Source organism: Schistocerca nitens, chromosome 12, assembly GCF_023898315.1.
Source record: "Schistocerca nitens isolate TAMUIC-IGC-003100 chromosome 12, iqSchNite1.1, whole genome shotgun sequence".
Lineage (NCBI taxonomy): Eukaryota > Metazoa > Arthropoda > Insecta > Orthoptera > Acrididae > Schistocerca > Schistocerca nitens.
The window spans coordinates 100,176,216-100,192,574 of record NC_064625.1 but is presented as its reverse complement, the minus strand read 5'-3'; the positions used below and the strand labels follow the sequence as shown (position 1 = coordinate 100,192,574).

General features: G+C 44.1%; 1 protein-coding gene across 1 annotated transcript in view; it reads right to left on the bottom strand.

The window, feature by feature from the left end:
• The window catches only part of LOC126214933 (protogenin A-like), a 323,877-nt gene that overhangs the window by 99,478 nt on the left and 208,040 nt on the right, over nt 1-16,359 (bottom strand). The window contains exon 5 of the mRNA XM_049941572.1: nt 8,456-8,789. Coding sequence (XP_049797529.1) covers nt 8,456-8,789 — 334 coding nt within the window. The remainder of the gene's footprint in view (nt 1-8,455; nt 8,790-16,359) is intronic.

Sequence of the window (16,359 nt, the reverse complement as noted above, 5' to 3'; positions counted from 1 at the left end):
TTCACGATTTTTAGGATCAGTACAACAGTTTTGGGCCAGCTTGCCCTGACGGAGGAAACAACAGCTCTATGACATCCTTCCCAACTGAATCACTGAACGGATTCAGGCCAGATGGGTTGCAATGTGATACCCATAAGTTGGCTCATACTGCCAACTTCTTAATAAACTTCACTCGATTTTGTAATCAATGAAGCAGCATCACCTACCATATGAACCAGTGATGTTCCATTTTGCTTCCCCATCACATTCTCAGTGATTCACATTTTTGCCAGGTAGTGTACGAGGTTGGTTTCGTAAGTCCGGTAATTTTCTTGTGCCTGCTCGATTATTCCAAGGATCGTATCAAGAATTTCGACACTGTACAGCCCACAGTTCATTGCTGAAAGCCGTCTGAATTGGTCAGTGTGTCGACTGCGATTGAAAATGGAGAAAACCGAGGTTCGTGCTGTTATTACATATTTTCATTCGAAGGGTTTGACTGCTGCACACATCAAGACAGAACTGGACGATGTTCACGCAGGCTCTGCACCACCTTTGATGACCATTTACTTTTGGATTAATGAATTCAAAAATGGTTGGACAAACACCGAAGATGAAGCATAATCTGGTTGTCCAACTGAGGTCACCACAAAGGAAACCACTGATAAACTCCACATTATGGTAATGCAAGACAACCAAATAAAAATTTGTGAGATTGCTGGGAATGCAGTGCACAATAAGCTGCACAGAGAATTGGCTACAAGTCGATGTGTGCGAGGTGGGTGTCACGATTGCATAGTTGACAAAAAGGGCGTCTGGCACAACATTTCAATGCAATGTCTGGCGACATTTAATCACTATCTCCAAGACATTTTGCACCAATTATTGACTGTCGATGAGAACCAGGTCTGTCATTTGACATCAGAGTCAAAATGGCAGTCAAAATAATGGGCAAAGGTTAGTGAAAGTGCACTGAAGAAGGCAGCAAAGACCATTTTATCACATGGTAAGGTTTTTTGGGATTCCCAAGAAGTAGTCCTTATACACTCCTGGAAATTGGAATAAGAACACCGTGAATTCATTGTCCCAGGAAGGGGAAACTTTATTGACACATTCCTGGGGTCAGATACATCACATGATCACACTGCCAGAACCACAGGCACATAGACACAGGCAACAGAGCATGCACAATGTCGGCACTAGTACAGTGTATATCCACCTTTCGCAGCAATGCAGGCTGCTATTCTCCCGTGGAGACGATCGTAGAGATGCTGGATGTAGTCCTGTGGAACGGCTTGCCATGCCATTTCCACCTGGCGCCTCAGTTGGACCAGCGTTCGTGCTGGACGTGCAGACCGCGTGAGACGACGCTTCATCCAGTCCCAAACATGCTCAATGGGGGACAGATCCGGAGATCTTGCTGGCCAGGGTAGTTGACTTACACCTTCTAGAGCACGTTGGGTGGCACGGGATACATGCGGACGTGCATTGTCCTGTTGGAACAGCAAGTTCCCTTGCCGGTATAGGAATGGTAGAACGATGGGTTCGATGACGGTTTGGATGTACCGTGCACTATTCAGTGTCCCCTCGACGATCACCAGTGGTGTACGGCCAGTGTAGGAGATCGCTCCCCACACCATGATGCCGGGTGTTGGCCCTGTGTGCCTCGGTCGTATGCAGTCCTGATTGTGGCGCTCACCTGCACGGCGCCAAACACGCATACGACCATCATTGGCACCAAGGCAGAAGCGACTCTCATCGCTGAAGACGACACGTCTCCATTCGTCCCTCCATTCACGCCTGTCGCGACACCACTGGAGGCGGGCTGCACGATGTTGGGGCGTGAGCGGAAGACGGCCTAACGGTGTGCGGGACCGTAGCCCAGCTTCATGGAGACGGTTGCGAATGGTCCTCGCCGATACCCCAGGAGCAACAGTGTGCCTAATTTGCTGGGAAGTGGCGGTGCGGTCCCCTACGGCACTGCGTAGGATCCTACGGTCTTGGCGTGCATCCGTGCGTCGCTGCGGTCCGGTCCCAGGTCGACGGGCACGTGCACCTTCCGCCGACCACTGGCGACAACATCGATGTACTGTGGAGACCTCACGCCCCACGTGTTGAGCAATTCGGCGGTACGTCCACCCGGCCTCCCGCATGCCCACTATACGCCCTCGCTCAAAGTCCGTCAACTGCACATACGGTTCACGTCCACGCTGTCGCGGCATGCTACCAGTGTTAAAGACTGCGATGGAGCTCCGTATGCCACGGCAAACTGGCTGACACTGACGGCGGCGGTGCACAAATGCTGCGCAGCTAGCGCCATTCGACGGCCAACACCGCGGTTCCTGGTGTGTCCGCTGTGCCGTGCGTGTGATCATTGCTTGTACAGCCCTCTCGCAGTGTCCGGAGCAAGTATGGTGGGTCTGACACACCGGTATCAATGTGTTCTTTTTTCCATTTCCAGGAGTGTATAATAATATTTAGGCGAATAGTTTTTGAGATACGGTTTGTTCTCGTACATATATCTGTGTCTCAAAAACTATTCGCCTAAATATTGTGATATACACATATACCAAAAAAGGCCTCGTATCTCTGTAATAAAAAATAGCACAAGCATGAAATGTGATGTATTCGAGAAACCCCTGTCCCTGCAATTCACTGTCCAAAAGGCATCTTTGTATCTACTACGGTTGGGGAGGTGCAAGGTGTGTTATAACTTAGCTGCCTCACCCTGTATAAAGAACAACAGCCGTCCTGTCACACTTCGTGGTCTCTGATGAACACTCACCGTCGAGGACAACATGCTGGGTTCTATTATTTAACAAGATTTGGAGCCAGTCACATACCTGTGAACGTGTTCGATATGCTCGTAGTTTCGTTAACAGTCTACAATAGGGCACGTTGTCAAATGTTTTCCGCAAATCTAGAAATATGGAATCTGCCTGTTGCGCTTCATACACATAGTTCTCAGTATGTCCCGTGAGGAAAGGGCAAGCTGAGTTTCGCACGGACGATGCTTTCTAAAACCATACTGATTCGTGGACGTGAGCTTCTCCGTCTCAAGAAAGTATTTTGTTTTCCAACTAAGAACATGTTCAAGGATTCTGCAACAACTGAAGTTGATGAAGCTAAGATTAAACTGCGATTTTGCTCATACATGCTTGCCTTGGTAACATAAAACAGCTGTTCTTTACATCCGTATACAGTTCGCCACGCGCCCTCTTCCGTAATAAAAGCAGCGCAATCCTTCACTAATAAACACGAAAATATCAGTTCTGCTCAAGCATCAAAGGATTCTTACGAAAATTCCAATAAAGTTTCAGTTTGTCAAGATAAGAAGGCTACACACAGCTTTTTTCCAGTCGCTTGGAACTTTGCGCTGGGCGAGGGATTTACGACAAACGCAGGTAAGGGGCCAGTGACGTAGAACACACTTTGTAAAATCCAAAACCCATAACAATATTAATATACGGAAGAAAAACGCTACCTTCTTATGCACCACCCTAATACTTTGCGACCTCTGAATTTGCGGCATGAGGCACCGTCACGCCTCGCGAGGGCCAAGGAAGACCACCCTCCCTGCGAAAAAGCACTCGCATTATCGTGCCTATAGACTATAGACCTGCTGTCCTTCGTCGCGCTCACATTCCACCAATAGCAGGCTATACGCCTGCTAGTTAGACAGCCAGCTACACACGCCAGCTCCTATCTAGCTCCGCGCCACCTGCCTGTCAAAGCAGCAAACATCTAGCCGCGCCCGTCTCTCATTCTCTCTGCGAGCAAACTCAACATTTCTTCTTTTAAAATATGTAAAATTAAATCAATACTTTAGTTTACTGCGAATATTACTTTTTGAAGCACTGTAAACATTTTCTTTGTTTAATTACAAAGAGTGGGGGTAATACGGAAAATGTTCTCAAACCTAATTTTGAACGTCGAATGTGCAGTATATATACGAGATTTGGAAGGCTTCCTAGTACCAAACGCTGATTGGAAATATCTTGCACGATGAGGGGCCCTGTAGTCTGCAGGTTGACAGAAACTGTTCCGTCAGTGGAGGCGCGCCTATTTGGTAAAACATCCACACCCCGCCTCCGTACGACTCAACGCCTGCCCCGGGTGGGTCTTGAACCCGTCCTAGAGAGAGGAGGCGTGTTTCAGCCCGAATTAATGGAGCGCTCTGTTAGTTCAGAGGCAGGTCTCCGTGCCGGCGCTGACGTACGGCAGGGTAGGAGGTCCACAAAACCTCAGGCGTGGTGGGGATGTTTTGCACGTTGCGAGAGCAATAAGGAATCAACTTCTACACTACTATGGCCAGGGTAGCGGGCTGTGTGTAGCCTTCGTATTTTGCGAAACTGAAACTCTATTGGAATTTTCGTAAGAATCCTTAGATACATCTTCAGAACTGATATTTTCGTGTTTATTGGTGAAGGACTGCGCTGCTATTATTACGCAAGCGGGCGCGCGACGTACTTTGTACGGATGTAAAGAACAGCTGTTCTATGTTACTAAGGCAACCATGTATGAGCAAAATCGCAGTTTAATCTTAGCTTCATCAAACAACGAAAAAGTCATCATCATCAGTTATCTGCTATATTAGCGGGTCCTTTGCCTCTCCATTTTCTGTGATCCATTGCTTCCTTCATAAGGCTGCTGTATGTTGTACCGTCCATCATGTCATCCAGTATCTGGAATCTCTTCCTTCCTCGCTTCCTTTTCCCTTCTACATAACCTTCTAAAACTGTTTTTATCAGTCCGTCATTCTTTCTTAACATATGCCCAATCCAATTTCTTTTTCTTCTCTCTATTACATCTAGTAACTGTCTTTTCTCTCCCACTCTTCTCGGTACCTCTTCATTTTTTACTCTGTCCATCCAACTTATTCTTTCCATCTTCCGCCATGTCCAGATCTCAAAAGCCTCCAGCCTTTTTTCCTCATAGTCCATGTTTCAGCGCCATATAGAAGAACACTCCATACAAGACATTTTATGAGTCTCTTTCTGAGTTCTCTGTCCAGACCGCTGCAGAAGATTCTCCTTTTCTTATAAAACGCCTCTTTTGCCATTGCTATCCTTGTTTTAATTTCTGTGGTGCACTTCCAGTCGGTGTCTATCCTGCTTCCAAGATACTTAAAATTTTGCACCTGTTCTAGTGTTTCTCCACTCATTCAGCACAATTTTTATTTCCTTATTTCCTCCTATTGCCTATACTTTTGTTTTATTTGTGTTAATTTTCATTCCATATTTTTTTCCGTTAGTTGGAATGGTGTCCACCAAATCCTGTAATTTTCTTCCCCTATGGCTAGAAGGACCATATCATCAGCAAATCTCAAGCATCCTACTCTTCTTCCTCCAATTTCTACTCCTTTGTCATCTAATGAGCATTGGTCAATCATATTTTCCAAGTACAGGTTGATAAGAGTAGGTGATAAACAGCATCCTTGTTTTACTCCTTTCCCTAGTCTGATCCAGTTTGTTCTTTCTCCTCTCACTTTAACTGAAACTTTTTGATTAAGTCGCCAGCTTGTCCCAAACCACATCGTCAAATGCCTTTTCTAAATCGATGAAGCACATATATAGGTCTCTTCCTTTTACGAAAAAGTAAACCTACATTATATGAGGTAAATCACTGTGTAATTAAACAGTAATAAAGTACCAGCCGGCCGCAGTGGCCGAGCGGTTCTAGGCGCTTCAGTCTGGAACCGCGCGATTGCTACTACGGTCGCAGGTTCGAATACTGCCTCGGGCATGGATGTGTGTGATGTCCTTAGGTTAGTTAGGTGTAATTAGTTCTAAGTTCTAGGGGACTGATGACCTCAGATGTTAAGTCCCATAGTGCTCAGAGCCATTTGAACCAATAAAGTACCCAGTATCATTCTGGAAACATCCCCCAGGCTGTGGCTAAGCCATGTCTCTGCAATATCCTTTCTTCCAGGAGTGCCAATTCTTCAAGGCTCGCAGAAGAGCTTCTGTGGTTTGGAAAGTAGGAGACGAAGTACTGGGACAACTGAAGCTGCGAGGACGGGTCGTGAGTCGTGCTTGGGTAGCTCAGATGGCAGAGCACTTGCCCGCGTGATGCAAAGATCCGAAGTTCGAGTCTCGGTCCGGCACAGATTTTTAATCTGCCAGGAAGTGACAGTAATAAAGTAAACTTTCATTACATCAGGTTGTTGCTGAGTACAAGTGTTACTCCATAGTAATGGCCCATGCGAAGAAATAAACACCGCAGCTGCAACAGATCCCAGCCACCAGCTTATTCGATTGCTAATTATCTCGTGAAAGCTGTCTCATTGCGAGATTGTGCTTCTGGCTCGGGACGTGGGTCATTTTCTTGCAGGTATCGCAATTTTTTCTCATCCAGTTCTTTGTCCGGGTCAGAATGTATGGCATGGGAGCAGCCATGCGTAACGTTCTACGTCTGAGATGCGTACAGACGTATATCTCATCAAGGATATTATGAGTGTAGTTATCGTGTTAGTTTGGTCGCGGTAAGTGGTAGTGGCTGAGTGAGGTAGGCAAAATCGGCGAAACATGGAGCGATAAATAGTGTTACACTGAAGCGGTCGGCAACGCCTAGATAAGAGAACAAGTGTCCGGAGCAAGTATGGTGGGTCTGACACACCGGTGTCAATGTGTTCTTTTTTCCATTTCCAGGAGTGTATATTACTTGGGAAAAGATAGAACCATAGTTGGACCGTATTATGCTACAATGTTTAATTGTTTAAAAATTTGATTGGCTGAAAACAGACCAAGACTGGCACCCAAAAAAGTGCTCTTTCATCAGGATAATGCACCATCCCACATTGTGGCTATAACGGTGGCAAAAGAGCACAAACTGGCCTTTGAACTGATTCCTCATCCACTCTATTAACGAGACTAAGCCGCAAGTGACTTCTTCCAATTCACCAAATTAAAATTTTGGCTTGCTGCGAAGAAATTGTCATCAAATGAAGAAGCTACAGGGTGACACATGGGAGACGGGCGTTTTTTAATGAAATAATACTCAGCCAACTTTAAAATTAATGCATATTTATTTACACAAAATCAAAACTCATTGTTTGCCATTTCAGTTAACAAAGTTATTTGTGAAAAATAATGTCGTCAAGGTGATGTCCATCATTTCGAATCTTCCCAACATCTTCTCAAAATCCTCCATTACACGGACTAAAATCTCTGCAGGAATGGCAGCAATTTCTTGAATGACTGCATTCTTCAACGCGTCCAAATTTCGTGGTTTGTGGTTATAGACACAGTTCCTAAGAAAAAAAGTCACATACTGAAAAGTCGGGAGACCTGGGAGGACAAGGAACATTCCCAAAACGTGAGATAATCCGGCCAGGAAACATGTGTCTACGAACTGTCATTGAAGTGTTTGCGGTGTACGATGTTGCCCCATCCTGCTGGAACCGAACGCGTTTTAAAGGGATTCGTCGTCTTCTTAGTTCTGGTTTCAAGAATGTTTCAAGCATACGAATGTAATAAACCGAGTTAACAGTAACTGTGGCCCCGTTCTCTTCAGAAAAATAAGGTCCAACAATGCCAACAGAGCCAAGAGCACACCAGACTGTTAGTTTTTCTGAGTGTAGAGGACGCTGGTGGATAAGATGTGGATGCTCTGGAGCCCAGTAACGTAGGTTTTGCTTATCCACGGTCCCGTTTAAATGAAAAGGAGCTTCATCGCTCATCAATAAAATTTCATTTTCATTTGATCCCAAAATCACTCGCATTCTGTAAGCGAAGTCTTCTTGTACAGCAAAATCAGTTTCCTTAAGTTGTTGGACAATGAGCATTTTGTAGGGATGAAATTTTAATTCTTTATGCAAAATTCGTCTAACCGATTCACGATTGATTCGTAACTCACTGGCATGACGTCTAGCTGACCGTCCCGAGCTTCTGACTGCCGCTTGTCTTACCCTTTCGACATTTTCTGGTGTCGTTACTCTCCGTCTCGGGCCACGATGCTTCTTATCCAGTATGTTCGCAGTTGATCTGAAGTTTTCCACCCACCTATGGATTGTGTTACGGCTCGGAACAGCTCCGTGTCGACCGACATTAAACCGCGCACGAAACTATCGCTACGTAGCAATAATAGACTCACCACTTTTCACGAAACTGTCATAGACAAACACTCGACGTTGCAAGTACCACTGCTCCATAGCGACTGAGTAAATGAAATGGCGTCTTGTGTGGATCAGAGCTATCCCCACCACGACCACCTCCCACCACCACGCCCTCAGTACTACGCAGTTCAAAACCGTCCGTCTCCCGTGTATCACCCTGTAAGTTTTCAATCAATGAGTATTTTGCAGAGTTTGATGGGAAGAAGGTGGAGTATCGCTGGACCAAGCGTACGTCCCTCAAAGGAGAGTAGGTGGAGAAATATGGTGATCTGTTTACAAAACAAACATTTTTTCTTGCTTTTTTCGCAGACTTACCATAAGACCCTTTCGATTTGTAAACAACCGAGCTGTGGGCAGTACCTGCTGCTGTTCGCCGTCCTCGGTGGCGCAGGTGTAGTCCCCGCCGCTGGCGGCCGTCACGTTGGAGAGCTCGAGCGCGACCAGCCCCGCCCCCACCGCCCCCGCGGCGCCCCCGGGGTGCAGCCAGCGCAGCGCCGGCGGCGGCACGCCGGAGGCGGCGCACACCAGCGTCGCGGCGCCGCCGCCCTCGGTCGCGTTCACCACGGCGGCCAGCGGCGGCAGCAGCCGTGCGGGGGCGGCGGCGGGGGCGGCGCCCGCCGGCCGCCGCTGCACAGACAGCCAGGCCTCGGGGCTGGGCCGCTTCTTGCCCGTCGCGGGGTTCGTCGCGACGCATCTGTCCAGACACAGGCAAGCCACCGCTGGTCAAGTCCCCACAGACAACAAAATATAGAGTTGGGTTGGGATGGGTTGTTTTGGGGAAGAGACCAAACAGCGAGGTCATCGGTCTCATCGGATTAGAGTAGGACGGGGAAGGAAGTCGGCCGTGCCCTTTCAAAGGAACAATCCCGGCATTTGCCTGGAGCGATTTAGGGAAATCACGGAAAACTTAAATCAGGATGGCCGGACGCGGGATTGAACCGTCGTCCTCCCGAATGCGAGTCCAGTGCGAAATATAGAGTGGCTGAGATATGAGTACGAGGCGTGTTTTTTAAGTAAGTGCCGTTTTGAAATTAAAAAAGGCGTGCTGAGATATCTCAATAATTTTATTTTTACATGAAAGCCTTTACCTTAATCTACTTTTCTACATAATTGCCGTCAATATTGAGGCACTTGTCATAGCGTTGTACCAGTTTTTGAATACCCTCCTCATAGAAGTCTGCCGCCCGACTTGTTAACCACTGCATCACCATTGTTTTGACTTCGTCATCGTCTTGAAGACGCTGACCGCCTTGGTGTTTCTGCAAGTGCAGGAACAGATGGTAGTCACTGGGCGCAAGGTCGGGGCTGTACGGAGGATGATCTAGAGTTTCCCATCGAAAAGATGTGATGAGATCTTTGGTCTGATTCGCCACATGCGGACGGGCATTGTCTTGCAGCAAAACGATGCCCTTGCTCAACTTCCTTGGACTGTTGCTTTGATTCTGGTGTGACGTAGGCCGTCCATGATTCATCGCCCGTAGCAATTTGGCTTAAGAAATCATCACCGTCGTTGTGGTACCGCTCAAGGAAAGTCAATGCATTGTCTACACGTTTGGTTTTGTGCACATCCGTCAACATTTTCGGTACCCAACGTGCGCACAACTTTCGGTAATTCAAGTACTCGGTCACAATACCATACAAAACACTACGAGAAATATTAGGAAAGTCATCCCGCAAGGAGGAAATTGTAAAGCGTCTGTTTACTCTCACCTTATTGTCCACTTCCTGCACCAAACTTTCATTAATGACCGAAGGACGCCCACTCCGTTGTCCATCATGCACATTTGTCCGGCCATCTTTAAATGCTCTCACCCACTTTCTTACCATTCCATAATGTTTTCTCCGTAAACTGCACAGATCTCACGATGAATATCGATCGCTTTTAGACCTTTAGCACTAAGAAATCTTATAACAGCCCGTACTTCACAGTCGGCGGGACTCACGATTATCGGAGGCATCTTAAGGCGCGTTTACACTGAGTTCGCAACATAGTTCGCAACATTGTTCGTGGCTAGTAATGGACTACCGATGTTAGCAACATGTTGGCAACACAAACTCAGCGTTCCACGGCTGTGTCGGTAGAGATCAAAGAAACTTTGTTCGTGGCCTGCTACCATTAAATTCCGCTACGCAGCGCTAGTGTTCGTTTGCTCTGAGTGAGTGTTTTGGTGTTTGTTTTGCTGGAGTGTAGTGGTGCGTTTATTTTATGTCTCTTCATTTTTATTTGAAATGGAGTGGTCACGAGACAAAATTTTCCAGCTGATGCCGCTCTATGTGGCGGAGGAGTGCCTGTGGAATGTACGTTGCGCAGGTTACAAAAATACTAAAATCACACATGATTCATTACAAAAAGTTGCTGCGGCACTTGGCACCAGCAGCAGTGACGTGGACAAAAAAATTAAATCTCTATTGTCTCAATACCGACGAGAGAAAAGAAAAATAGAGGAAAGTAAAAAAATCTGGATGTGGTACTGACACACTTTACGAAACTAAGTGGTTTGGATTTAAATATCTACGTTTCCTGGATGAAATGGAACTATTTGAGATATGGCTGGCTTTGACAGGAGTCTCCTGATGCCAGAAAACGAAGAGTAACAGCAAGTCTTTGGTTCACAGGGGTTGCTTTTCTGAAATTTGTGACTTTCTTTGAAACAACTGGTCCTATAATATTCAACAACATTTCAAAATCTGACGGCGACATCCTACGGAAGTTGCAAAAGTCAGAACCGTCTTCCAAATTCAGCTCACAAAGCATGTCATTCCCACCACGTCTTCTATAGTATGTTTTGGTCCACCGACGACGACTACGTCGTTTTCTTCGTCTGTTCATTTCGTTAAGTATTATTAATGCAGCACCAAATGTCATTAATTCTTCCTCTTCACTTGACATAGCGTATGTCTTGATGTGAATACACAAAGTAACCTATCAGTTCACCGCAGCAGACTACGCGAATACGTAGAAATGTTGTTTGCTAGTGTTAACGGGAATGCGAACAACGAACACTGTTGCCAACATGTTGAGGGAACAAGTTGCACACAATGTTCCGAACAAAAACATGTTCTGAGCTCAATGTAAACGCGCCTTTAAACACTCAGTACACAACGTAAACAAGGAAGAATCAGACTGTAATGACGTCAGTGCGTAGATTAAGGTACAGGCTTTCATGTATAAACAAAATTATTAAGATATCTTAGCACGTCTTTTTTTTTTTAATTTCAAAACGGTACTTACTTAAAAAACACGCCTCGTAGCTTGCCTTCCCTTTGAATGTGAACGCAATAGACTTGGCCACTGTTTCTATGTTTCGATACAGTGTATCGATACGTGGAACTGTTTCAGTGTTTCGGAACGGCTGTGGTTCACTGTTTCGAAACAGTGGTGTTTCATTCCGCCCCTGTCTCGGATAACCGGACCAGATTCGATCTCGAGCCAGACACAGAAACTGTATCGTTGTTTCAAAATAAGGCTGTTTCAGTCCACCTGTGCTTGGAACGGACTAATTGTATCGAAACAGCGATGTTTCATTCCACTCTGTGTCGACGAGATTCGGGCTCGGCACAGGTACTGAAACAACATACCACTTCATGAAACACTTTCAAGAGTGTCGAAATCTTTTTGACAAGAAATAGCATGAAACTTAACATATCCGAAAATAAAGCTTCGTTTCTAGCTGACTGTCCTATTCCGAAATGGCGTAACATCTGCTTTATAAACATTAACAAAACAATAAAACAACGCATACTATTCATATTCAAAATAATAAATATGTGAAAATCATTTAGTTAAATTACACTTTTTTATAACATACGCTTCTCTGTTCATGTGCAATAATCATATTAAGAAACGCAAGGAAGCCTACAACATTTTGAATAAAAAAAGGCGTAGATTGACATTTATTAGACATATACACAAATTTGATGTAGGTATAATTGCAAGCAATCTGTTTGACATATCACTGATAGTGTAATGGTGAGCGGGAAGGGCTGGGAAGCATGGTGAATGTACAGTAACGGTTCGAAACACCTTGAAAGACAAAATTTTCTTCTGTTATGTTTTGTTATATATTCTAATTATTTGGCGTTATTTGTGAGTCTATAGTCACTGTGCCTATTACCTCCACAATGATTCCCTTTGCGTGCATGGAAATTAGCAGTATGGGTATATTACCCATAGTAACGGAATGTGGGAATCCCAGTAGCATATCCGTCGTTTCTGCAGTTTGCTCCCTCCTCCAGTTCCGTTCGTGGTGGTTCTTCTATCTTCAGCTACGGCTGTCCTCAGCCAATTGAAAAGTATGAAAGTCACACGACACGAAAGCAGCGCATTTGCTGCAGGAAATACGAAACTGCAAAGACACCTACGTGAGAGTTTCATACTTTCTGCGATATGATTAGCTTGCCGGCCATTGTGGTCGAGCGGTTCTAGGCGCTTCAGTCTGGAGCCGCGCGACCGCACCGGTCGCAGGTTCGAATCCTGCCTCGGGCATGGATGTGTGTGATGTTCTTAGGTTAGTTAGGTTTAAGTAGTTCTAAGTTCTAGGGGACTGATGACCTCAGACGTTAAGTCCCATAGTGCTCAAAGCCATTTGATATGATTAGCACTCTCGCACCTCATTTGTGTTTATATTGACATACTTATACAGTAGACATTCAAGATGCTAAAATGTGTAGGGATATTAGATTACAAAACACAAACTGTTTCGAAACAGCGTATCGAGCATTACATTGTACTGTTTCATTTGTTTCGAAACAGTTACGTGTTTCAGTTTGCCCGTGTCTAGAACGCAATATCCCGACTTCTGAAATAAACGGCTACAACAATGCACAGCCTTATGTAATGTCCGATTGTTAGCATTCTTCTATCAAATCCTGCCAGAGTGAAGTTAGACGTTTCTCTTTGCGGTCTACAAAATGACTTTTTCGATAGAAGAAGGAATTGAAATGGCGGAGTGCACCCACAGAGGTAATCAAGCATTCTTCCCGCACTCCATGCGTGAATGGAATAGGGAAGAAACGTAATAACTGATACAATTGGACGTACGCTCTGCCATGCACCTCACGGTGGTTTCCAAAGTATAGATGTAGATAAAGATTAGTACACAGTCAGTCTAAAAATTGGCGCACCTAAGGATCTGTGCAAAATGTAGAGCAACAAAGAATTCCTTCAGTTCGCACATCACAAGTTACTGCAGACGTTCGCCGAAGAGTTATTCAGAGCCCAAACGTTCATTGGCCCAACAGGCGCATGTAATCAGGAAGAGTTGTCACCGGATATTGAAAAGTCTGAATCTGAAGCAGCAATTACAGGGTGATGAGTCAGTACCGTGTAGATTACCGCACGTGGTTTTTTGAACAACAGCCTTGGTTTGTTACACCCTTTCCATTAAATCACGAGTGACGAAGAACAAGAGGTACTGGACAACGGAGAACCGTGAGACTGTGTACCAGCAACTACTCCGTGACAAAAAAAAAAAAAAAGTCGGCGTTTGATGCGGTGTAACAGGAACGCGCACTATCATACAATTTCTTGTTGAATATTTGGTACTCAATTAATCACATTAATTTTCATACTGATTTTATTACATTTTTGTGGATATGAGTAAATGACGGTCCATACTTTGAATCTATGCACTGATTGTCATACTTAGATGCTAGGAACTTTTAAGTACACAATGAGAGCTTGTCTATGTAAAAAAGGTTCACTACAACCATGTCATTTAAGCCACAAGTTTTATTCTAGAAATATATGGATCCCATAATCAAAATTATGGGTACCTTTTATACATAATTAAGCTGAATGTATTTTCCTTCTTGTTGATAGTATATTAGTGTCTGTACTCTACTTTCCACCAAATACTACCCTGAAACATCCCAAAAACATTTCAGACCTCTAGCTCGAACAGACTTTTGTTCATGCAATAAACATACAAGAAAATTTCGATTCTCACGAAATTCAAAGTTATATTTCATCTGTGTTTCACTTCTGTTACTCCTAATACACTCCAGCAGCATAATCTTCTTGGTTTACATGTTCCTTGTCTTCTCTATTCCTTTTCTTGTCTCTCCTTGTTATTCTGGCGCCTTTAATTGCATCAAGAACTCACTTTTCAGCTTCGGCCACTCTCATGGAACCAACTGCCGACACTAACTGTCTCGTATTAATCACAGGATATATTCCTAGCCGGTATGGAGTTGCTGGTCTCCCATGGGGCGCCTCACCGGATGGAGGATAGGGGAATGAATAGGTATCGTGGAAATAAAAGACCCGGGCTGGACCAAAACTACCTGCTGCTGTATCGTAGCGTGACATTGGTTTATCAAAGGCTAAAGGAAGAAAACCCGGAGAATAAATTACCTGGTCCACAGGTTGGTGGTTGTGCAATGGGCCAACTGCTCACGTGAACAAATTGAAATGCTAAAAAACCTGATAATATGTCTCGGAAAAAAGGACATTTGGATGCTGGAATGTGCAAGGTATCTACACAAAATTGAGTATATTACCAGCAGAACTTGACAGGTTCAAGATAGATGCTGTCGTACTCTCTGAGACCACCAGGAAAGGCAAAGGAGAGAAAGAACTTGGTGATTATGTACATATTTGGAGTGAGGTGTCCAATGCAGGACTCTCCATTATGATAAGGAAAGCATGGATAAAGAGAATTACAAATTGGAAATTCATTAATGACCCTATTATTGTGGTAGAAATGACTTTTGACAGGGAAGTTGTAATTATTGGTGTATATGCACCCACGAATGGTGCAAGAGACCAGGAGAGAGCTACTTTCTGGACAATCCTTGGGGAGACTGCACAAAAAAATCCCAAGGAGGAAGAAACTGATTATCATGGATGACATGAAGGTCAGAGTACGAATTAAAGAATCATGTACGATAGTGGAAAAACATGGAGAGACAGAATACGAGGGTGAGTCAAATGTTCCAAGTTGGGAAATTACCTCCATACCGGCTGCTACAGCACATGTTCTACGTGTTGCCCATCCCGAGACACGAGTTGGTATCAAGGTAACTTTGAACATCAATAACTTCTAAACTGTACAAGATAGACAAAAACAAATTACAGCACTAAATTCCAGAGCTCAAGCGAGTGTTATTTGATGTGACATACATCCCCCTTCCCATTTAAAAAAAAATACTTGAATCCAAAATGGCGGATTTCAATATGGCGGCCATGAATGACATTCACTCTAAAAGTTGCGGCCCCACGTCAAACCCATGCTCCCATCATCACATTTCAATTTTTTCTTTAATCTTCCAACGTATGAAGGTGTCCAAGGACTTTTGACTCACCCTGTATATAAAAAATATATATTACTAGCTACTCTACAATTTCACACCTGCTAACTCCCCTACACTAAAACAAATTACAGACTGGAAAACCAGTTATACAACGGAAACAAAGAGCGTCGCAAAGCGTATCTTCCAACAGGGCTGCCAACGTGAAAAGCGGTTGACTTGTAGAGCTTGTCGAACAGGGATCTAATGTCAACACTGACATATGAAAGTAGCGCTAAATATGGGTGTGGAAACACACCAAGATATTTTTAAGTTGATTTTTAAACCTCTTGATGTCCAATTCTTTTAACCACTGTTTTGTTCAAAAAACCCTAATATCGATTTTAAGATGAAAACCAAAACATCGATTTATTGTAGCCGATTGACAGGCAAGTTACCATAGGCTAAAGCCCCGTAGAAGGAGTTACTTGCTGTGTCCAAAATTAGGTGTGTACATGACGGAAGTCCTACAATCTCTAAATCTTATCTGAATTCAAAAACCAAACAATTTTCATAATCTACAGGATACTATGAGCGGAGTAATTGCACAGTTTTTTTTATTTAAAAAAATAATATGGCGGGCATGTGAAAAAAAAATATAGTTTTGTCGTGTGCTTTTGCTCACGGTTTTGGCGATAAATAATGAATAAATTAAAATAAAAAAAATAGGCTATTGCTCTTTGTGGAAATGCCTTGCGAGAAATTCAGCCAAATTTTAGAACGATTCCTTATCGAACAGTTCCGTGAGCTTGAAATACACTGTATCTCAAACTGACGAAATGGATTGCGGGCAAGTTAAAGTTTCTTTCTGAGATTTGGCTGAATTACTCCTCAGGCATGTCAACAAATAGTAACAGACTACTTTTTATTTTTATTTATTAGTTATAGCATATAACGTGAGAAAACATACGACAAACTACATCTCTGTTTCTAACGTCGGCCATATTATCATTTTTTAAATTAAAAAAGAAACC